This window comes from Meles meles, chromosome 3 (genome assembly GCF_922984935.1).
Source record: "Meles meles chromosome 3, mMelMel3.1 paternal haplotype, whole genome shotgun sequence".
In the NCBI taxonomy this organism is placed as follows: domain Eukaryota; kingdom Metazoa; phylum Chordata; class Mammalia; order Carnivora; family Mustelidae; genus Meles; species Meles meles.
The window spans coordinates 44,669,981-44,693,750 of NC_060068.1; the positions used below are offsets into that span (position 1 = coordinate 44,669,981).

The window sequence follows — 23,770 nt, forward strand, 5'->3', positions numbered from 1 at the left end:
TTCTCATCATATCACATGCCCTCCTTGATTGGGCCACTTCTTCATGCAACTTACTTGTGCCTTCAGGGCCGGCTTGGGCCCAATCACATGTACAGCAATTCCATTTGGTAACCAAGTGTTGCTGTACCCAGCTGTGTAGTTTGGTGGGTCAGGTCACACCTGGTTCATGATGGGCAGCTCAGGTCACATGATAACTTGATAGTCTCTGGTCAAGTCTCCAGCCCTGCTCAGGTGCAGTAGCCAGCCAAGAACTCTTTCTCAAAAGGAAAGTAGCCGTCCACGGAGGATGGTGGGGCTTTGCTCTGAGGTCCTAAGGACCTGTACTGCCCTGCACCTGTGGAGGCCTGCCAAAGCTTCAGACAATATCGCTATGTGTTTCTGCCACTTCATGCATTATTGGATCTGGTGGATCATAACCCAAGTGGCAAGGCAGCTTGGACCTGTTGAGAGTCTTCTCTTGGTCTGGACCCCACTCGAAAGTCGTAGCTTTTTAGGTCCTTTGGTAAAAAGGTTGGAATAACATACCTGGACCATTTGCCTCCAGAATCAAGAGAACCGCCACATTATGGAGGGCAGTCTGCTTTGCTCCGTCGATAGGTTTAAATATTAATCTCACCCAAAACCACTTCACAGAAACACCCAGAACAACATTTGACCAAATATCTGGCCACCCCACTGTAAAATTCACCATCATACTTCCTTCTAAAATTGCAATCCACACTTCATTCGTCAATAAACCTTGTGGTGTTTTTCTCCCTTTTGTTTTAGTTCAGATGTAGATAACATGAGAAAATATGTTTTTCTATTTTAGTATCCACTGTTTATTGTAAACGAGGTTTAGTCCTCCTTGCAGTTCGAAGTGTTTGTTTTTTTCCTTCAGATGCATGCCCATGGATCTCCGTTTTGCATCTCCATTTTGCAAACGTGATCATAGTGCAGGGAATAAAAGTTTACAGAAAAGGTCTGTTTTCCTTGTTTATTATTAGTGGACAATTAGATCTCGTTGTCAGTAAAAATTGATGGCTGCAGCTTCCAAATTATTGAGCCTGTGCTAATAAATGCAACAGTTGTTCATAATTTGGTGGTAAATGACCTTTAAATGTAGATGTTTACGGAGGCAGTCCTTGGGGAACAATTTAACTTCCAAATGACACCCATGAGTCCTTGTTATCATTTAAATATGCTTCCTTTTGTCAATAACAGAATAACAAATACTGGTTAGATTTCTAATGTTGATTCAGATACCAGGGAACCTGCTGAATAAATTAGTGTACATTTGATTCATATTGACCAAAATTTTTTACATTGCTGTGTTACAGGTCAGGGTGACATGCATTTAAATGCATTGTAGCGCCGAGGTCATGCTTGACTGACAAGAATGCTTACACGGTTTTTAATTAACTTTTAAATATTATCCTAAAATTCCTTCTCAAATACCAACTAAATGATTGGGACCAGGACTGAAATTAACTTAGTAGAGAGAAACCTTATTTTGAAAGTCAATAATCTTGATCTTTCCCATAAAAATTATTCAGTAAATCATTGCTACATTTTTATCTTATGATTTGTGAGGAAATCAGATCTGCTTTTTCCATCGTAGACTCTGAATTCATTATCTGTGCGTTTTCCATGGATAATTTAGCAGAAATAACCCGAGATAGTACTGAAACAAATTTGTGAAATACTCAGCAGTCTTACCTAGTGCAGGAAGTACTTTATCAAAGGAATGCATTTTCTTAGCGCTATGAACTTTTTCACTGATATTGTTATGTATGTGGAAGGAGGATGCTTTGCAGGGCGAAGATGTGAATTAATTTTGTCAGCCACTCATTAGTAGTCCAAAGTAGTATATGTTTTAGGGAAGCTTTAATCAACACCTCATTTGCCCTTTGAGAGAATATCTTCACAATCAATGTTGCTTCTTTTGCACAAAATATTATTGGCTAAAAAGCATTTTGCTATCAGTGTAAAATTTATTTCATGTGTGACCCATGCAGGAAGGTTTACCTAGTTAAAAAGTTTTGAACCAAAATGCACAAAGGTTTTTGTTCTTTTTTTTTTTTTTTTTTAATCATGAAGATCTTTGTAGTTAATCAAAAAGTGTGTTTTGGGAATTTAAGATAACCTTCTGAGCTTCGTTTCTGGGGGAACTGTGTGTAATCAAAAGGCAGCACAGAGCTTCTCTCCCTTAAAACTTTGCATCCATCTGAACTTTTTCATGTAAAGAGAGCTCCCCTCCATGGGCTCCTGGGTGGCTCAGTGGGTTAAGCCTCTGCCTTCAGCTCAGGTCATGATCTCAGGGTCCTGCGATCAAGCCTGCATCGGGCTCTCTGCTTGGCAGAAGGCATGCTTCCCCTTCTGTCTCTCTGCCTGCCTCTCTGCCTACTTGTGATTTCTCTGTCAAGTAAATAGATAAAAATCTTTTAAAAAAGAGAGAGAGAGAGGGAGAGCTCCCATCCAAAGCCAGAAAGGACGTCGTCCCAGCCTGCCTGCAGCTAATGGCATCCGTCCAGCCACAATGTGGTTCCTTAGCCTGGAGCTTTGTCCCTCAGTTTCTTGTACCCAGAACAGCATTAATCCCAGCTTGTCCAGAATGGCAAAAGCAGTAACAGTGTGGAAAATACTAATAAGAGAGACAAAGAAGTGGACATTAGAAAATTGAAAGTGGTGAGAGAATGACAAATGTTGCTTGTGCACAGGGAATGAATCATTTATTGAGTAGTAGGAATGCTTCTGAATGACAGAGGGAGAGAGTCCTGTAACATTCCTCTTAAGTGGGCATGCACTGGGGGCACCTGGGAGGCTCGCTGGGTTAAAGCCTCTGCTCGGGTTGTGATCCCAGGGTCCTGGGATCGAGCCCCACATCAGGCTCTCTGCTCAGCAGGGAGCCTGCTTCCCCTTCTCTCTCTGCCTGCCTCTCTGCCTACTTGTGATCTCTGTGTCAAATAAATAAATTAATTAAATCTTTTTTTTTAAAAAAGTGCGCATGCACTGAAGAAGTGATTGGCGAACGGAAAGGCTTCTGGGTGTCAGCCTGATGCTGAGAGAGGAGGCACGGAGTTGGAGAAAACAGGCTATCAACGTGATAATGCCATTGGTAGATGGTGCTCCTGGTGGATGGGATGTTGGAACTCCATCCAGAAGAGGAGTGGCTTCTGATGCAAATACCCAGCTGCCAAGGCTCTGGTGCTCAGCCCCTGCTGCACGCTAGGGATCATCACAAAGTGCCAGAGTCTGGGTCCCACCCTTGGGGAGTCTGATGGTTCTGGATTATGCATTGAGCATGAGAATTTTGAAAAGGTCCCTCGGTGAGTCTAATGAGCAGGAGCAATAGAGCCCTGCCCTGAAAATGTCCCCAAGATGGTTGTTCAGCTCATTAAGACAGGTTACTTGCCCCAATACATCTTAATCAGATAAGTCATTGGTTCTTGGGAGTGATCAAATATACACATTTTCAGGCTCTGTGCCCAAAGATTCTCATGTCATTGGGGCTTATGTTCTGGGATGGTTTGAAAGCTCTCACGTTGATTTTACTTTGTAGCCCAGCCTGCAAATTATGGAGTAGATGACTTACCCTGTTTTGAAAAAGGCACCGTACAGAGTGCACAGTTAGCATGAGGGAGAATGTCAGTGTTGTTTTAAAGCTTTAAAGGACGAGTTAGTTCACATTCTCATTCAGCAGAAGAGCATTGAGGACCTTGGACCTGAACCATGAACCGCTCTTGAGTCTTTGGAGTCATAAACCAAATGAACTGAGGCTTTTCTTTTTTTTTTTCCAAAGATTTTTTTTTAAGCTGTCTCTACATCCAATGTGGGGCTCAAACCCTGAGATTAGAGTCACATCCTCTACGAACTGAGCTAGCCTCATGTCTAACTTTCCTGACCTCAACTAGTTTGAGCAACTTCTAAAGAGAACAACATTCTAAAGATGGCTTTGGAGCCAGGCAGACCTGGTTCCACATTCTGGGTTTGTTATTCACTAGTGAAGGCACTTGTGCAAGCCATAAACTTCCCTCAGTCTCATTTCCCTAAAATGCTTACTTCATTTTTCTCTCAAGCCTCCCCTGTTCCAGGCACATGGTAGGAAGTCGCCACGTGGACAGCTCTCGTGATTGCTAGTACTTGTAATTAAGTTTTTGCCAGTACAGACTAATACATCGTGATGTATTTTACCTTCCTTTCATCTAATAGGAGAATTTTCCTTTCTCACTTTTGAATAAACTGCACATTGAATTTGCCGCTTTAAATGCATTCTTTTTAAAAGAGTAATATTAAAAAAAATATAAAAAGTAATATCAGCAGATCCTTGCAATGCTTTCACGTTAGGGAGAGATATCTGAAGTGTCCCGTTCACCTCGTCTAGAAGAACACATGAAGGACGCTGATTATGTGATGAAACGACCAATTGTTGAAAACCGCTGTTTCTCCATCACAGAACCTAGGTGACATTCCAGCCTCTCTTCTTTGCTTTAAATGCTTAACAGTGTTCTCAGGTAAAACTTTGAAGTGGTTTTCTACATTCTTCAAATATAAAGTCTTCTCTTAGAAGAGGCCAGACAATCAAACTTCTGTTGGTAAGTGTTTGAGTGTCTGGCGTCAGCTTGGTAATGGAAGTGAGGTCAGTCCCTACCCAGATCCATTCTTGGTGCTTTGCTCTGAGCAGGAAGTAGAACTTTTTCTTTTAAGATTTTACTTATTCATGAGAAAGAGAGAGGGAGAGGGAGAAGCAGACCTCCCACCAAGCAGGGAGCCCCTTGAGGGACTCGGTCTCAGGACTCCAGGATCATGACCTGAGCCAAAGGCAGAAGCTTAGCTGACTGAGCCCCCCAGGCGCCCCAGCAAACAGAACTTTTGTCTTCTCACTCATCCGAGTTTGGCTTGAGGCAGATTCAGGTAAGGCCAGTTTTAACCTGGAGTTTTGTTTTTGAAGTTATGTTTTGGAGTTAGGATTTGCTTCTTGGGTGAGCTCTGGGTCTAGGAAAGTTCTGTGGTGCCCACTGTCTGTGGCCCAGAGTATTCTGAAACGTGCAGCAGGGCAGGTTAGCAGTCTCTTTAACGGGAAGTCGAGTTCTAGTCAATGTGAACTGCCGGGAGCACATTTGAGCACTGGGTACTGTGTGTGGTCTGAAGATGGAACTGCCCAGGAGAGAGCACATTTGAGCACTGGGTACTGTGTGTGGTCTGAAGATGGAACTGCCCAGGAGAGCCAGGCAGAAAGGCCAACGAGGAGCTGTTACGAGGTGGCGGTGGGTGAGGACTGGGGAGAGGCAGTGATGGGGTGTGGGACACAATTTTATCAGTCCTAGTATTTACTTACATTCATTTATCCAGCCAGTGGCTCTTGAAGACGTACAGTCCCCCAAGCCCTGCGGTGGGCCCTAGGGAAGCCATCATCTCCCTCATTTTCTCTCCAAGACCCTCAGGACATTCTGAAACTCTTTCCCAAAGGGATTCTTCCCATTTCTGAACACAGGATACGCAAAAGCTGGAGTAAATGAATCCTCTATTCCTCCATGAGGAGCTGAATGTGTGAATACAGTTCTGTTAATAGGAACACACGGTCAACCTTCGTTTCCTTGTCTTCAGAATGGGCTAACAGGACTGCCTAACCCCGTGGTCACTGCCGAGTGCCCGCAGGGTCATAGCCAAGGTGACATGAAGCGACCCGTGTGAGATGCCCGGCAAGGGGTCCGCCTCCAACGACAGGTAGCTTTTTTTCCTGCAGGCCAGGCACTAACTTACAGTCTGGAAACCTATGTGAAAGACTGGAGGGCGTCTGGGAGAGGGGTCTCTGGACAGCTGTGTGGTACTGGGAGAGCAGGGCTGGAGCTGTAAGTTGGAGAGCTTGTTCAGCCTCAGCGGGTTTTGCTGCATCTGCTGCTGATGCGTACGGCCTCGGAGCCAGCTCTGGTGAACCAGGCAGGAGCTGAGGTGGCCTCTTGGGGAAGCTGTTCTCTGGGAAGGGAAGTGGCATTGTGGTTGAAAAGTGCACCTCAGAGCTGATCACCCCTGATCCCTCCCTAACCCTGTGTTTAATGTCACCGTTGCTCAAATGCTGAGCCTCGACTCCTTAAATAGTACCTGCTTCGTAACCAATAGGGGATGTTGAAGCAAGTGAAATAATAGATGTAAAGCCCTTAACGCGTAGGGTTAGTACTGTAGTACTTCTTGTTGGCATTTATTTCTGAAAACTGAAATCCTTATGTTGGGTTTCTATAGAGAGTTGCCCCAGTGAGGGTTGTGTGGGATTTCTGACTTGAGTACCGCTGAAACTGTCAATTCATCTCCCGTTCCTTTGCTTTTCCACCAAAGCGAAACAGAAACACCAAAAAAATCTGGTAGAAATTTCAGTATGGCAAAGGGATTTGGGATTCATGAATTTGAGTTAGAGTTTGGCCCGTGTTGATTTTTTTTTTTTTTAAGATTTTATTTATTTATTTGCCAGAGAGAGAAAAAGGGAGAGAGCAAGCAGGGGGAGAAGCATGCTCTCCACCGAGCAAGGAGTCTGACTCGGGGCTCGAACCTAGGACCCTGGGATCATTGACGTGAGCTGAAGGCAGATGCTGAACCGACTGATCCACCCAGGCATGCCATGGCCCATGTTGATTTTTTTTTTTTTGCCCATGTTGATTTTATCCATAAAGTGTGTAGAACTGTTTCTTGTGTCCAGTAGACACACTTTATCAAAATTAATTAATGATAGAGTCATAACAGATGAAATATACAGTACATAGAGATGACAGAGGACACCAGGGAGCTCACATATTAAGATTTCATTTTTATTGGGGGAAAAGTACACACCTCTTTTGGCTTGCCCAGGCAAAGAAGTTTTCTCTTTGAATTTTTGCCATCCCTTCCTTGAGGCTTATGCCATCTTCTGGGAGAACCGCAGAGCAGAAGGTGCCTGGGCTTGACCTGACTTCTCACCTTGGCTCCCCTTCTCATGCTTCATTCTCCTTTTCCGTGAGATGGGGGAGTGCTAGCATGGAGAGCCCCGGGGATAAAAGAGGAATGCAGATAATAAATGACAAGCTCCTCGTACAGGGTGAGGCACGGATGGAAAGGTCATTGCTGTTACTGTCCCGGACCTGCAACAGATAGGAGAATGGTGGTTTCTCCTTACAGCAAGCAGAGCATGAGACCGGTCATTTCCTTTTCTCTGGTGGCAGCTCCGTCTCCGGCCTGGGCATCCCTGCTCTACTCCCTGCCACCTGCTCCGGGGCTCGCAAGTCTCATGGGTTTATGCTGCGTGGCGGGGGGAGCTATTGAGCCTGCCAGACCGATTGCACGTGGTGGACTGTGTGCTCTGGAGATTGCTGTGATTCTGGGGCTGTGCAGGGTTTCTCTGGACTGAAGAGCTGGCAGCCCGAGACCGGGATCCCACTGGAGCTGTCTGGGTCCGGAGGGCTCTGGTGTTGCTGGTGCCTGAGTGGTTCTGAGGGGAAGGTCATGCCAGTGCCTGATGGAGGGTGTCCCTAGGTAGCCCAGAAACCAATTCGGGGGTCAGATTTGAAACATCCACCCGGTTCAGTAAGAGTTAACTTAGACGATCAAAGAGAGTTTTCCAGCCTTGTCGTTAAGCTCTAGAGAGGACCTTAACCCAGAAACTCAGTCCGAAGGCTGACCCATGGTACGGTGGATTTGGGAAATTTGACAAAGTGTTCTGCAACCTGAAACCAAAAAGGATTTTATGTTGAAATGGACTTTAGCACTTCTCTTGTTTGATTTGCCCCGTTTTTGCTTCCTTCGGCTGCCCTGGGTCTGTTCAAGAGCAGCTCCGTGTATGACGGAGCCATGTGGGACTGCGAACTTGCCTCTAAACTTCCTGTGTACTGTTTTGTATTGAAGCCTTCATACACAGTTCCACTGGTCTTCTTCAAGTGATGTACAGACTGTTATTAAATGAGTGTGGGTGGACACTGGGTTCTTAAGTTGACTATAGTGCTTCGTCATCATTGCCTTCTTCCTCTGCCTCTTCCTCCTCCTCTTCCTTTTTCTCTTCGGTTTTAAAGCGAGGCTCCATGTGCAATGTGGAGCCCAATGCAGGGCTTGAACTCATGACCCTGAGATCTATACCTGAACAGAGATCAGGAGAGTCAGACACTCAACCACCTGAGCCACCCAGGCGTCCCTGAAAGTATATATTTATTTTACATGTGTGTTTTTTGTGGTTTTTTTTTTTTTTAGGCTTGGAGGTTTTTTTTTTTTTTCTTTTTTTGAAGCAACATTTGCTTTATGTTACAGATGCATTCATTTTTGTTGGCCACTGATAACAGCATCAGGTTATAAAAATGAAGAAATACTCGTCTTTGAAAGCACCATAATGTATTTTGAACTGAACATTTCCTTAATTAATATATTTATCATGTTGTATGATAGTAAATTTTAAGGAAGAGTTCCCTAAGAGATGGATGGGGAATTAGGGATGATCAGTGCCTCATAACCTCTACGCTGTTAGTGTCAACATACAGTGGAAGCAGAGCCTTTCTCTGTTACAAAGAAGGATAATTAACAATGTAACTTACCAGATCAAGTATCTGAATGCCTACTTGGTGCCGGCCACCTGTATGTGGACAAGCTTAGGGCCTGATTCTAGCCCATCAAAGCCTTTGCAGTTAGACACTCGCACCCAAAGACACAGTGTTTATGAGGCAGGAGTGAATGCTTTTTGGTAGCAAATACCAAATAGTAAACTGCGTTGAATGGAGATTTTCAGAATGAGATCAGAGGAGTAAACACCTTCAAGAAATGCTTAAGCTGCATTGTGAAGGTTGAGTAGGACTGAGATAAGCAGCTGGAAAGGATAGGGCTTGAAGGAGCACCACCCCCTTCCACCTGCCCAGTGGGAGAATATAAATGAACATTATATGATGGGGGTTGGGAAGGGAGCCGTGTCCTGTGTGCAGGGGGCGGTTGTGGGAAGAGAATGAACGTCTTTTGGACACATGGGACAGAGCCACATGCAGAAGTCCCCGTGGGTGATTGTTTTTTTCTTCATGCTCCTGGAGGCTAGGCATTGACCAGGGTGGAGGGTGTCCAGATCCCTTCTGCTTCTGATAAGAAGTGGGGAGAAGAGGGAGCATTCTAATCGGAGAAGTATCTGTGTTGTTCTGAAGGGAGAGGTGCAGAGGAGAGAATGTCCATCCCTGGCATCAGACGAGGGTGGGGTCAGAAACTCTGAAATCTGTGCACTTTGTGCAGAAATAAGCAGGACTGCATGGCGCGTTTCTGAAGAGCCAAGCCAGATGGAAGTGAGGCCATCAGGCTGAGCACACTTAGCTTGGAGTGCAGACTGTTTCTAAGGGGGGTTGTTGATGTCCCCTGAGGGGACTGTTGCTGTGGCCTAGGCTAGGCTTGGGGATTGGAGGGAGGGTGGGTGCAGATGACCAGGATGGAGGGCTGGCCTGGGCCAGTGGCGCAGGTTGGACCTGAAGGATTTTGAATAGCATGCCAGTGGGCTTGGGAAACTGTCTGGAACTGGCAGCTAAAAGAAAAGGATAAATGAAAAATAAAATGTAGTGGCCTCTGTCCCACCTCTTCACTCCCCACCCACGCACGCAGCTGAACTGCTCCCCCCTCCCCTCAGTTCCTGGAGGTCCAGGCCATTCCTGTCCCCTGAGGGCCAGAAGCCTCTCCTACTGCCCCTGTCCTGCCCTTGATGAGCTGTGTTTTCCCTTCCAGAACCAGTTCTGGTTTCTCTTACTTCCCCCAGGCAGTGCTGCAATTTTCACTTTTGCCCAGAACCTTTCTTCTTACTTCCTTGTCTTCAAGCCTATAAACCAATGAGCCATGATTCTCAGGGAGAGTCCCCCGGCTTGAGCGTCCTTCTAAGTCCGCCTTTTCCTAGCCGGGAAGGGAGGCGGGACGGAGAGCACACGCAGAAGCAGGGCTGAGCAGGGAGGGTCTGACCAGCACAGCTGCAGTGAGCCACATCTGCCTGGAGCAGGAATTCCCAGATAATGAGAGAACGTCTGCTCTGGAGCAGGGATGGGAGAATGGGGTGGGGAAATGGGTGTCCCTTGGGGATGCCTGGGTGATACTCGTGCATGGAGGCACAGGGTAGGTGAGACCCCTGTGTGCTCAGGGGGTTCCTGAGAGGGCAGAGCACTGGAACCAGGTGGAGAAGGAACCTGTGGGGGTGATGGGGGACCTTGGAGGAGCAGCAGGAACGGAATCCGTCAGGTGAAGGCTTTTTCTCAGAAGAATGCAGTTGGTGTTTCAAGGTCATAAAGAGAGGCAGGGGTATGAGAAAGGAGAAAGGAGAGGGAGGGAGTGGGAACGTCGCTGAGGAGGAGGGGGCAGCTTGTGGAGTTGCTTTTCCTGTCCCGGTACAGATTTTGTGTTGAGGATTCTGCCCATGTCAAGTTTGGGTTTCAGGGATGAGTTTAGAGCAGCATTGTCCAGAAATACGATGTGAGCCACACAAGGGTTGTATATTTTCTCGTAGACGTGTTTTATTTTTTTTTTCTTTTGAAGATTTTATTTGAGAGAGAGAGTGAGCAGGAACAGGGGGAGGGGCAGAGGGAGAGGGAGAAGCAGACTCCCTGCTGAGCAAGGAGCCCTACCTGATGTGGGGGGCCTGATCCCAGGAACCTGGGATCACAACCTGAGCCAAAGACCTTCGCAGCCTCCCAGGCGCCCCCTGGTAGACGTATTTTAAAAAGTAAAAAGAAACAGGTGAAATGAACTGTAGTTCATTTCCAGCAAATCCAAAGTATTATTTCTACATGTCAGCAATATAAAAATTACTGATGAGATATTTTACATTATTTTTTTGTAGTAATTAATTAAATGTGACATGTCTTTTACACGTACCAGAACACCTCTTTGGGACCAGGCACATTTCAGATGCCCAAGGAGAGTGTGTCCCTGCCAGCATATTGGACAAGACAGATTGAGGGACAAAGAGGGTCCAGCTCTCAGCAAAACCTCTAGTGAAGCTGGAATAAAGCTGTCCACTCTGGGGAACTGAAATCTCAAGTTTTAGCTTCTTTAGCTGCTGGTGAGAATTTTTTTTTTTTTTTAATTTTAAGAAAAATGTTGAGCTTGAACTTAAAACCCTAAAATCAAGAGTCGCCTGTTTTATCCACTGAGCCAGCAGGGGCCCCCCTCCCCGCTATCGGTGAGCATGTAATCTCACTGTGATTTGTATGTCCAGTCAACCTGAGTACACTCAAGGCTCTTGATCTCAGCTCAGATGAGGTATATTGTGCCTGTGTTTGACCCGCACACAAGTAGGTGCGCTGTGGAATTGGGAAGCAGTACTGAAGGGGCTTCAATTCCCAGTCCCGGTATTTTCCAGCCATGAGTCACTGCACACCTTAGGTACTTTTCTGTGCTCAGTTCCTGGTCTCTAAAAGTAATAACACAGTAATAACATACCTTATCGGAAATTCTATACCTACGCTAGGGTAGTTGCAAGAATTATATGTGGAGGGCTGACCCAGTTAAGGCTTAACAAATAAATTTCAGAAGAAGAAGTTCAGATTACTTTATCTGAGTCTGTGTTCCTCATCATTATAGATCAAAACCAAAACCAAAAAAAAAAAAAACCCCAAAAAACCCAAAACAAAAATCTTGTGTAGGGACTATAACTTTATGAAGTGTTATTTGAGTTTGGATTTTATTTTATTTTATTTATTTTTAAATGAGCCATTTATTTTTTCATATGATATGAAAAATATGAAAAAATATGATAAAAAAGCTATATTTTTCATATGATACACTTTTTTTTAAAGAGTCCATTCACTTATTATGGAGAGAGAGAGAGCACAAGAAGGAGGCAAGGCAGAGGGAAAGGGAGAAGCAGGCTCCCCGCTGAGCAGGGAGCCCTTTGGGGGACTCTGTCCCAGGACCCTGGGATCACGACCTGAGCCGAAGGAAGAGGCTTTAACCCACTGAGCCACCCAGGTGCCCCTGGGTGATAGGTTCTTTACAGTCTTTCACAAATGGAGTAGCGCTCTTGAATCTGAGACTCTGGGGTTTCGGAGAAGCGTGCCATGGAAACAACGCGGCTTGGTTCTCAGGGCATCCCAGGTTGGAAAAACGTTTTCATTAAGAATATCTGATGGGGGCGCCTAGGTGGCTCAGTGGGTTAAAGCCTCTGCCTTCAGCTCGGGTCGTGATGCCAGGGTCCTGGGATCGAGCCCCACATCAGGCTGTCTGCTCAGGGGGAACCTGCTTCCCCCTCTCTCTCTGCCTGCCTCTCTGCCTACTTGTGATCTCTGTCTGCCAAATAAATGAATAAAATCTTAAAAAAAAGAGAGAGAGAGAGAGAGAGAATATCTGATGGAAAAGGCTGGCAGAATGGAGTTGAGGACGAGGGGAAAGGGAGCGGAGGAATTACTGCAGAAACCTACAGGGCCACGCCACGTGTGCCCTTTATCTGTCAGTCAATGTCCCATTTTTCAGATGAGCTTTTCCAGTAACCGCAGGGCTGGACCACATCCCTACGCGAGGAGGCAGGAGTCTGCCTGCCTGCTTCTGTCCAGCTCAAGCCTTCCACCTGAGCCCACAACTGACTTTTTGCCTCTAAAAAAGTGGAAAATGGGCCTGACAAAAATGTTGAGTCTGCAGAGCCTCGGTTTATTTATCATATCAGGAAAGAACAATGTTTTGTTGTGTTGTGGTCAACATGGAAGCCGACCTTGCTTGTTCACACAAGCTCCACTCCTGGAGATAAGGGGGGCAAAATAATAGAGTACAATGGAAAGAGTGGAGTGCAATTATTTGTAGCTTGTCAAGTGAAGCCCTTTCAAGGCCCGAGTGATTCAGATCTGGGAACTCTGCACAATTCTGCAAGCGAAGCGGCCGGCATCAGAGAGATCTCCCCCGGCCCGCGGACAGCCCTGAAATTGCTTCAGTTTGTCAGCCTCACACAATATCATTTGGTTGCAAATGGGCCTGCCCCCAAAGCCCCGGAACACATTCTTTGGTATCTGACTCTTGGCCTGTGATTCGTCATGTCCCGGCTGCTATCAGTGTCCCGTAATTTTAATAGATTCTGATGGTTTCCTTGTCGAAGGACAAGGTGCGTCTGGTTTGGGCCTCGGATGTGGGAGAGACTCCCGCTGGCTGAAGACTACAGGGGTGTGCACAGAACTGGAGATGCATTTTCTTTCGTTAAGAACTGGTTTTAGGGTGGTGTGATTGGAATTAAAAAAAAAAAAATGATTTCCCCACCCAGTTCAATAGCTGTAAGACCATACTGCATTTTTTTTAAGATTTTATTTTTTTTAAGATTTTATTTATTTATTTGACAGGCAGAGATCACAAGTAGGCAGAGAGAGAGGGGGAAGCAGGCTCCCTGCTGAGCAGAGAGCCCGATGCGGGGCTCGATCCCAAGACCCTGAGATCATGACCTGAGCCGAAGGCAGAGGCTTTAACCCACTGAGCCACCCAGGCGCTCCCATACTGCATGTTTTTATCCATAAAGCGGTTCCCTCGTTAGGAATGGGCAGCCGGCATCCGTCTCGGCATTCAGAAGTCACAGTGTACCTGTGGAAGCCTTTGTACACCATGGTTGCCGGAGCCCCTTGTTCTTCAGAGCGAGGTCCAAGGATGAGCAGGCGGTATCGGGAGCCTGTTGGAAGGCAGGCTCACAGGCCCCCAGGTCAGACCTACCGGAATCTGCGTTCTCATGAGATCCCCGGGGCATGCACATTAAAGTGTGAGAAGATGAGAAATTCAGGCGCAGAGCACAGGCTTTGGAGTCTGAGAGATCTGTGTTTAAAGCCCATCTTTCTGACTTCGTTATATTTGTTTGACTTTCTGTCCATTGTTGGTTCTCATCTGAGAGGGGATTGCATGACCACATGGAGATACATGGAGATAGAAAGATCTTTTCCTATACCTCTCTCATTTTTTTTTTAAGATTTTATTTACTTATTTGAGAGAGAGAGAGCATGAGAGAGAGCACAAGCAGAGGGAGGGAAAAAGGGGAAACAGGCTTCCTGCCGACCAAGGAGCCGGATGCTGGGCTCGATCCCAGGGCCCTGGGATCATGACCTGAGCTGAAGGCAGAGGCTTAACCCACTGAGCCACCCAGGCGTCCACATCTACCTGTTTGTGTATACACAGAGCTTGACATGGGGAAAGTATTCAATAAAGGGAAACAGGTATGATGCTACCTCCCAGAACTTCACCTTAAGAACATGAAACTTTGTCCACTTGTGAAATAATTCACCTGCAGATAGTTTCCACAGTACAGGGATGGTGAATTTTATAGACAAACTGTAGCTGAGTATTGATACATTCGGTGGCCCTCCACACATCATCACGTAACTCGTTAACTTTTGTCCCACAGCCTCATCCCATCGCGATCAGAGTATTTAATAGAGCCATGGACAGTGCCTGCTGCCTGGAGACGGGTAACATGCACCTGCCAGCTCTTGGAGGCTGGGCTCGGTACCATCGCAGCATCCGTGGGTTCTGGTTTTAGAGCCCTCCCCTGGCCATGGAAGAAATTCCTGCCCTTGTCCCCGTGGGCAGTGTTGTGGTCCCACACTGTGTGCTCAGGACTCTCTCTGTTCCCGAAACCCCCTGATTGCCACAGGCACTTTTTCCTAGTTTTGACCTCAGGGGAGAAATACAGAGACAAAAATTAACAGATTTCACGGGACTTTTTTTTTCTTAAAAAACACTCTTTTTCCCTTCTTTCCTCTCTGTTTTTTTTTTCTCATCATAAATCTCTTTTTTAAGATTTTATTTATTTATGCAAGAGAGCGGATGAACAGGGAGAAGGGGAAGAAGCAGGCTCTCTGCTGAGCAGGGAGCCAGATGCGAGGCCGATCCCAGGACCCCAGGATCATGACCTGAGCCTAAGGCAGATGCTTAACCTACTGAGACCCCCAGGCACCCTTTCATGATAAATCTCTTAATATCTGTCTGTAGATGTAAAATTTTCAGCTCACCGACGTATAAAATTAGGAATAACAACATGGAAATTCAATTTGTTGAGCCACTCAAAAATAGGATTTATTTCCATATCTGGAGCAGTTAAGGAATTGGAAGTGGGAGAGTATCTACAGAGAAACGGGGGTGGGCCAGGAACTGGGAAAAGCAGGGCTGAGCAACAGAGGGACGGGAAGTAGGAATAGATGTTGCAGATCAAGGTCAAGGGGAACAGGACAAGGTGAAATGGAGTCCAGAGCCTGGGGATGTATGGGCTGAGAAGAGGAATCAACTCAGCTACTAAGGTTTGTTGGTAAGAATCAACTAGCTCATCAGTTTTTGAAAGATAGGAGGTCACTCCTTCAACACAGGTTCCTCATCTCGCGATTGCATGGGAAGTCTTTTTTTTTTTAATTTTTAATTTTTAAAAAGATTTTATTTATTTATTCATAAGAGACACAGAGAGAAGCAGAGGCAGAGGAAGAAGCAAGCTCCCCGTGGAGCAGAGAGCCCAATATGGGGCTCGATCCCAGGACCCTGGGATCATGACCTGAGCTGAAGGCAGATGCTTTACCGACTGAGCCATCCAGGCGCCCTGCATGGGAAATCTTGCGTGAATGTATGTTTCCACAGAGATCCCAGATTATCAGATCTGTAACGCCAGCTGTAACGCCAAGAAGGTTGAGAGTTTGTCCAAATCACAGGTGCAAATGACCTTCCTGTTAAAGATGTAACTGTTCTCTGAGTTGTATTTCTGTGTATTTAAGGATTTCCTTATTTGATAAGCACTGTTACTAATGTAGTAACACCTTTCTGTATTTGCTCATCGGTTAGTATCTGGCAAAATCTCTGATGTGTCTGAAAATGAACAAGGGGCATATATTCCTGAATATTACATTTTTTTCTTTAGAGATTTTAAGCTATCGTGATTAATGGGTTGCTTTAGTGATGGTTTGCTTCTGCCATTACTCTGTGAACTTCTATTAATGTTTATGCATTGCATTAAAGTGTTAATGCATCCAGTAAGCTTTCAGAACTGTCAGAAATGTATTACTCAGAAATGTCACAGCATTGATTCTTAACGTTCGGACTTCGCTTGGATGGATTGATAAATATTTTCTGTGGTAATGTCATTGGTTCTGGAGAAGAAGCAAATTTAGTGTCAGAGCGTTAATGAACAGTACTTGATTTATTCAGCTGAATATATAAATGTCCGTTTTAACTTATGAAATTAGAGTTCGGATGTGTTAGATAGGAAACACATTTTCTAACTTTTCCTTGGGTTCTTATAGGAATAAGTTGGTGCGGAATGAATTATGGATCGTCTCTCTACTTATTATTGCTCTATCGAATTACCCTCGGTTTTTTCTTTATCTGACAAAACGTATGTCAGACAGTTCCTCTCTCTCCGTCAAGTCTGTATTCAGTAATTACAGCCCCAAGGGCCCTCGACTCACCTTAAACTTAAATAATAAAGGATATGCAGTGGAGACAGTAGAGGTTGTCAGGTGAGGGTTAAAAAGCGGGTTCTGACCGAAAGGGGGTAGGGGAGGTATGAGGTTGAAGAACCCATGTCAAGGAGTTAGGGAGCTGCGTGACTACCAGGAGCCAAGAGCATCTCCCTGCTGAGGGGTCTGTGTTCGAATGGAAGGCCCGGAGTCTCTCTGAATGGAGAGCTTAAGATTTACACCCAGCCTCTCAGAAAAATACATCCACTGCAAAGTGAAATCGGTTTTGCTCTGACCCTTCTGCTACGGACAATGGTAGCAGGTGAGCACACATCTTCTTACAACTGCATTGGTCATTGCAGAAGCATTTCTGCTTGCTCCCTCCGCCCTGGAAAAGGACATATTTGAAATGGGAGTCATATAAACAGTTTAGAAGTGAACAGGTCAAAGAGTTCAGTTTTAAAATAGTTTATTTATTTATTTATTTATTTGACAGAGAGAGAGATCACAAGTAGGCAGAGAGGCAGGCAGAGAGAGAGGAGGAAGCAGGCTCCTTGCTGAGCAGAGAGCCCGATGCGGGGCTTGATCCCAGGACCCTGAGATCTGACCTGAGCTGAAGGCAGAGGCTTTAACCCACTGAGCCACCCAGGCGCCCCGAGTTCAGTTTTTAAAAGGCACAAGCAAAGGGCTGGCTTTGAATAGTGGGAGGATCTCCCTTTGCGAGGAGAAAGAGAAAAGATAAAAGATGCTCCATGGCTGGATGGGGTATGCCAATAGCCAACCCACTGTATTGTGGGGGCTCCCCGTTTTTCTTGGGTGTCACTGCCTTCCTGACTGTCCCCTGCCTCCTCTTCTCAGGCTTATTCTCTGTGTGCCCGCTGGGGCAGACACCTGTTGCTCACAGCCTGGCCCAAGAGTCCACAGCCCCAGACCCCCTCCTGTTCCAGGGTCTTCTGCCTCTGGCCTTTGAGTCCCTTGCCATCTCTCTCCAGTTTTATATCCTTCTGTTTCGTGCATGCTCTGAGAATCATGGTTTTCTCCTTCCCTTCTTTGTAATGCTATTATCTGTGACAGATGTTGGCCTGTTGAGAGTACCCGTTCTTGTTTTCTTTTTTTTTAATTAATTAATTATTTATTTATTTTTAAAAAGATTTTATTTATCCATTTGACAGAGAGAGATCACAAGTAGGCAGAGAGGCAGGCAGAGAGAGTGAGAGGGAAGCAGGCTCCCTGCCGAGCCCGCATCGGGCTCTCTGCTCGACTCGATCCCAGGACCCCGAGACCATGACCCGAGCCAAAGGCAGAGGCCTAAAGCACTGAGCCACCCAGGCGCCCCACCCGTTCTTGTTTTCTACCGTGGGTATGGATTTGTCATTCTAAAATCCATCTCTAATGTCATTTCCAGGAATTCAGGGCAGAGGCGGAGCCCACAGCCTATACGCTCTGAGCCCACCCCTGTAACCCTGTACCAAGCAGGTCCTCCTTCACTTGGTGCCATGACGTTCATGGATGAGCAGGCAGTTGAGGAATCCGTGGCATTTAAGGACGGAGTGTTTGGAGGATTCTGGGTTTGAGCAAAGTAAGAGCAAAGGCGCTGCAGTAGAACTGGGTGTAGGGTGTGCCAGAGGACGGGAAGGGAGGTACTGAGCGAGGGCAGACCACAGAAGTGACAGGAGCGTGGCTGTAGGTAGGAAGAGTACAAGGGGCTGCTGGCCGTTCATAGTGGGTAGCTTAGATTTGATTTAGAGTAGACTGAAGATAGTTAATTGATGACTGACAAGGGGATAGCACTGCTTTTTAATAATAAATTTGCCAACGCCTTTGTAGAAGAAAATCAACGTTGAGTTGATTTCAGTCGACTTATACAGTTCTCCCTTTACTTTGATCACTAACACATTTCCATCTTTTTAATTTGTGTTTTCTGCTCATTAAGCTTCATTCCTGCCCCTTTCGCTCGTCTCCCGTCTCTTACTGGATGGGTAGTTTTCTTTTTCTCTCCTTTACGTGCACCTCCCAGATATTTTGCAAACTATAGGTTTTAGAATATTTAATATTAACAAGTTAACATTTATCCTTTGTCTTATATATTTCCAATAAAATTAAACATTTCCTATTATCGGGGCACCTGGGTGGCTCATTCGGTTGATTTCAGCCCAGGTCGTGATCTGGGGGTCCTGGGATCAAGCCTGCATTGGGCTCCTTGCTCAGCCTGAAGATTCTGTTTCCCTTTGCCCCTACACGCTTCTTTGCTCTCTAAAAGAAATAAATCTTCAAAAGACAAATACCTTATTTTTCTCCTGAGCAAGGGAAGAAACTTCAGCATCCTTAACACCTGCACCCCCCATCCTATTTCCCTTTATATTGCAGGGGGGAGGAGGGAATCTAGAATTTTTGTTCCAATTTTTTTTATGTCTTTCTTTCTCTCTCTTTCTTTCCTTCTCTCTCTCCCTCTCCCTCCTTCCCTTTCTTTCTTTCTTTCTTTCTAGAATTTTATGTATTTGAGAGAGAGAAAGAGAAAAAAAAAAAGTATGAGCTGGGGAGAGGGGCAGAAGGAGAGGGAGAAGCAGGCTCCCCACTGAGCAGAGAGCCCAATGCAGGGTCGAGTGCCCAATGCAGGACTCGACCCCAGGACCCTGAGATCATGACTTGGACTGAAGGCAGAGGCTTAACCGACTGAGCCACCCAGACACCTGTCTGTTCCAATTTTTAAACAAAATTATTTTAACATTTTATCAGTCTCTGTACTCAGTCTTTTTTCTTGCATCCTAGTTTTTCCCTCTGAGTTTACGTTTTATTTGCTGTGAAGTGTAGTTCATTTAATTTTATTTCTGGATGATGCACATTAATAAAACTAAAATAATAAAAAGATGTCTTAATTTTGCTTGTACTCTTGGATGACAGTTTAGTTCCATTCACAAGTCTATTTTATCTGCACCTGGGATATATTCCTTGGTTATCTTTTGCATTTTTGTTGCTGATAAATTCTGCAGTCAGCCTAATTGTCATTTAGCTATAAATCTGATTTTCTCTCTAATGGTGTGTGAGACTTGCTCTTTATCTTTGCCACTCAGCATTTTCCTACAGTATGTCCTAGACAGAATTTATTTTTATATATTCTTCTGAGACTTTGCACTTTTTTCATTCTGAGCATTCATATCTTCATTGAATTCTGGAAAATTTTTTGCCCAGGGGACAACTTTTAGATGTCCATGAGGGCTTCTCAATCTCTCCGTTATGCCCTTTCGTTACTCTCTCAAACTTTTATGTCATTATCTTCCTGGCTGGGATCCGATTTCTCTACGAGGTCTCCCATTCTCTTTTCATTGTTCCCTAATGTGCTGTTAAGCTGATGCACTGAGTTCTTAATTTCAGTGACTACATTTTTCATATCTGGAATTCACATTTGGTCCTTTTTCTTGCTCACCTGTGTATGTTTGGTTTGATGTGCTTTTATTTTTTAATTCCATTGTGCTTTTGTGTCAAAACTTTTTTATCTTTTCTAATGGATATTGTTCCTCCATTTCTTCATTTATCCCGTTAAGCATATTAAGTGTTGTTTAAATTTGGGGGGTTGTTCTTTTATTTGCATTTCCCCCCAGTCATGGTTTGTTGGTTTTCCGCACATGTTTTAGAGTTCAGTCTGCAAACTTACTTGGAGAGAGGGCCCACCTTCCCTTGTACCATCCATGTGTCATGGTTTGGGGGACTCCTGTCCCCTCTGCCCTGCCCTATCATCTTGGTTTCCAGTTCACTCCAGGCTGCTATCATTTAGTGAGAAACAGCGTAGCACAAAAACACGCTAGAGCTTCATTTGTCTGGAGACTGACATTCTGAGTTCAAATCCTGGTACTGGTGATTACTTGTGTATTATCTTAGGGGATATTATTCAACATTTCTGCACCTCAGTTCCTCATCTGTCAAATGAGGGTAATGCTAGTATCCATGTAAAACGGTCCTCTTGAGAGGAGCATCTGACACATAGTATATGCTCACTAAATGGTCTCATGTATTGGAAATATTGGTTATCCAGAGAAAGCCAACAGGATTTTTCCCAGTGGTTTGCTTGACTGCCCCTGTTATCTCCTGCTACCTTAGAGAGCTTTGTTCAAGCTGTAGCTCTGGGTGGTGGTAGTAATTATCTTCAGTTTCAAGCAGTGAGTGATCCTCGTTCCCCTCTTTTCTCATTATGGGCTTTTGATCCCCATTACATCACAGGAAAGGAGCCATCAGCCCCGTGTGCCTTCCTCTGCTCTCGGCATTCAACAAGTCGTAGATCTGAGGGGATCAGTCAGAAAACACTTTTAACTGTATTCTGAAATAATTTCAAGTGTACAAAAAAAGTTGCTGCATAATACAAAGAATGCTTATTTCTGTGTAACCGGATTCATCAGTTTTTTTTTTTTTAAAGATTTTATTTATTTGACAGACAGAAATCACAAGTAAGCAGAGAGGCAGGCACAGAGAGAGGGGGAGGCAGGCTCCCTGCCGAGCAGAGAGCCCGATGCGGGGCCCGATCCCAGGACCCTGGGATCATGACCTGAGCCGAAGGCAGAGGCTTTAACCCACTGAGCCACCCAGGCGCCCCCGGATTCATCAGTTTTTAACGTTCTGCTGCTTTTGCTTTTTCCTTCTTCCCTCTGCCCTCTGCCGTGTGTATGTAATTTATTTTCTGAGCCATTTGAGAGTAGGTTTTGTACATGGTACTTCTTTACCCCCTCCTTATTTTAGTCTGTGTGAGACAAGAATCTTCTCACCACAGTAAAATGGTCAAAACAGGAAATTTAACATTTTGTAGTTTATATCCCAGATTAGTCAGTTGTCCCAATAATGTTCTTTATGGCATTTTTCCCCCTCCTGGTATAGGACCCAGGTGCACATTGCATGTAGTTTGTGAGGTCGTTTAGTACCCTTGAATCTGAGCTGTCATTCTTTCTTTGCCTTCCGTGACACTGGGATTTGGTGTAAAAGATAGGGCACTTATTTCAGACTGTCCTTCAATTTGGCTTTTTCCTGTGGTTCCTGATAGGTAGATTCAGGTCATGGTTTTGGGGCTGGGAAACTCCATTCAGGTTACTGTGTTCTCCTAGGGAATCTCATCCAGAGGTTATCTGCTTGCCTGTAATTTGTGACACTAATTTTGACCCCTTGGTTAGGTTTGGGTGGTTTTCATTGTTGTATATCTACTATTTTTTTCCTTTTGTAATTCGTAAGTTACATTTGGAGAGACACTGTAGGATGATGTAAATACTCTCTTCCTCATTAAATGTTTCCTCCCTGATTCAGCATCCCCTGATGATTCTTGCTAACTTTTTACTGTGAGGCTGGCCAAGTGGATTTTTGAACTCTATCACTCCTTTTCTGTTAAGTTTCACTTCAGAGAGGGCGTTCCCCTCCCCCCCCAGAGAGGATTTTAAAAGCCTGAGTTTACAGCGGGGTCTTGACCATTGAGCCCCCAAGGTGACCCTTTCTTTGACTGTCATTGCTTACTTTTAAGGAAATGAGCCTTAGATTTAATCTTGTTCCTTTTTGTACCTATCAGAGACATTCATTATCAGTTGAAACCTTTATCCCTTCAATAACTTTCTGTAAAAATGAGAAAATAAAATTTAAATAATATAGAAGTTTGTGAAATAAAAACTAAAAGCCTCTTTTCTTCCCCTTCTCTTATTTCTCTGGGGTAATAGTTGGGTATATGCCCTTCCAGATAAACATAGTCATGACATCATCACTATTCTGCAAATTGTTGTGTTTTTTTAAATTAAAAAATTTTTTGAAAGAGTATGAGTGAGAGTGTGAGAATGCAAGGGGGGGGGGGGCATTGGGGAAGGGACTGCAGAGGGACTGATCAGGGAGCCTGATGTGGGGCTCTATCCCAGGACCCTGAGAGCATGGCCTCAGCCGAACGAAGGCAGATGCTTAATAGACTGAACCACCCAGGCACCCCATAAACCGTTTTTTAAATGGAGAATTGATGTATCATGTATCTTGACTTAGATATTATTTCCTGGTTAAAATTGTTCTAGAGTGTTGACTTGAAGAGCTTATTTTTATTTGTTCTAATATTAATATTTTTGTCAAAATACTGATTGGTAGGTAACTTCAAAAACTCTCCAACGCGGGGTACCTGGGTGACTCAGTCGGTTAAGCAACTGCCTTTCATTCAGGTCATGATCTCAGCGTCCTGGGATCTAGTCCTGAGTCGAGCTCCCTGCTGAGTCAGGAGCCTGCTTGCGCCCCCTGCTTGTGCTATTCCCCCCTTCTCTCTCTGCTGCTCCCCCTGCTTGTGCTTCCCCACCCCCTTTCTCTCAAGTAAATAAAAAAAAAAATCTTAAAACAAAACAACTGTCTAAAGCAAAGTGTTAAATTAAAAAAAAAAAAAAAAGGCAAGTTACCAAATGCTGTGCACTGTGCGAGTCTAGTCGTGGGGAAAAGTACTGAATCAGCTTTCTCTCTGCGGGTGCACACACACCAAGTTGACAGTCAGGTTTGCCTCTAGGGAACATATTCTTTTAGGGGAAGGAAAATGTGGGCATTTGAAGGTAGTTTTGTTTGCAGTTTTTGTAGTGGTTATTTATCCATATTTAAAAAAAAAATACAGGGGCATCTGGGTGGCTCAGTTGATTGAGCATCTGACTCTTGGTCTCAGCTCAGGTCATGATCTCGGGGTCGTGATACAGAGCCCCGTGTTGGGCTCCGCGCTCAGCAGAGTCCGCTTGAGAGTCTCTCCTTCTCCCTCCACCCCTCCCCCATTGGTGCGAATGTGCTCTGTCTCTGAAATAAATAAACCTTTAAAAATGTACAGTCCATTTTTTGCAAGTGTAAGTTTGGGATTATTACGTGAAGTTTTCGGTTGTCTCCTCCCACACTTACTGGTATTCCAGCAACAATGCATCTCCCCCAAAAATGCCTCTCATTATTCTGGAAGAGCATTGCACCATACTCAAGTTTGATCACATTACACAGGGTCTGAGTCATCTCTGTATCAACTGATTTTTTTTTTTTTTTTAACACGTGTTGCTTCGTTCGGCAGTGTTATTCTTTGAGTAGCCTTTTTGGGCCAGCCTGGAAAATTGATTCTGTGCCGAAGTGTGTGCTGGGTGTTACATATTGACTTCGGAGCAGACTTGTGCAAGGCAGAGACCGTCCGGTGAGCAAAATGGCCCTTCTGTCGGTGAGATAGGAATGGTAAGTGTCGGAACAGAAGTGGGTCATGAGGTCAGAGGTGTAAGTCCGTGTGCCGTAGTTAGCTAGTTCTTCCAGCAGGCTTCTCTCTGTTTCCCCCCCCAGTGATCAGTTTTGAAAAAACTTCGATTTACAGGACTGTTGAAAGCCAAATACAAGGGGTCCATAGAGTCACTCAAGGTCACCACTTGTCACATTTTGTCACTTGTGTTTTAGGTTTTCTCTGTGCCTCTTTGTCCCTTTTTCCA

At 45.0% G+C, this 23,770-nt stretch overlaps 1 protein-coding gene across 3 annotated transcripts in view; it reads left to right on the forward strand.

Moving 5' to 3' along the window:
* Positions 1-23,770, forward strand: part of SNX24 (sorting nexin 24) — a 160,415-nt gene that overhangs the window by 15,393 nt on the left and 121,252 nt on the right. Inside the window, exon 1 of one of the 3 annotated variants that reach the window (XM_046000979.1) lies at positions 23,362-23,525. The exons of the other annotated variants lie outside the window; for them this stretch is intronic. Coding sequence (XP_045856935.1) covers positions 23,523-23,525 — 3 coding nt within the window. The 5' untranslated portion in view covers positions 23,362-23,522. Of the gene's footprint in view, positions 1-23,361; positions 23,526-23,770 lie in introns of those variants that run through there. 3 annotated transcript variants of the gene reach the window in all.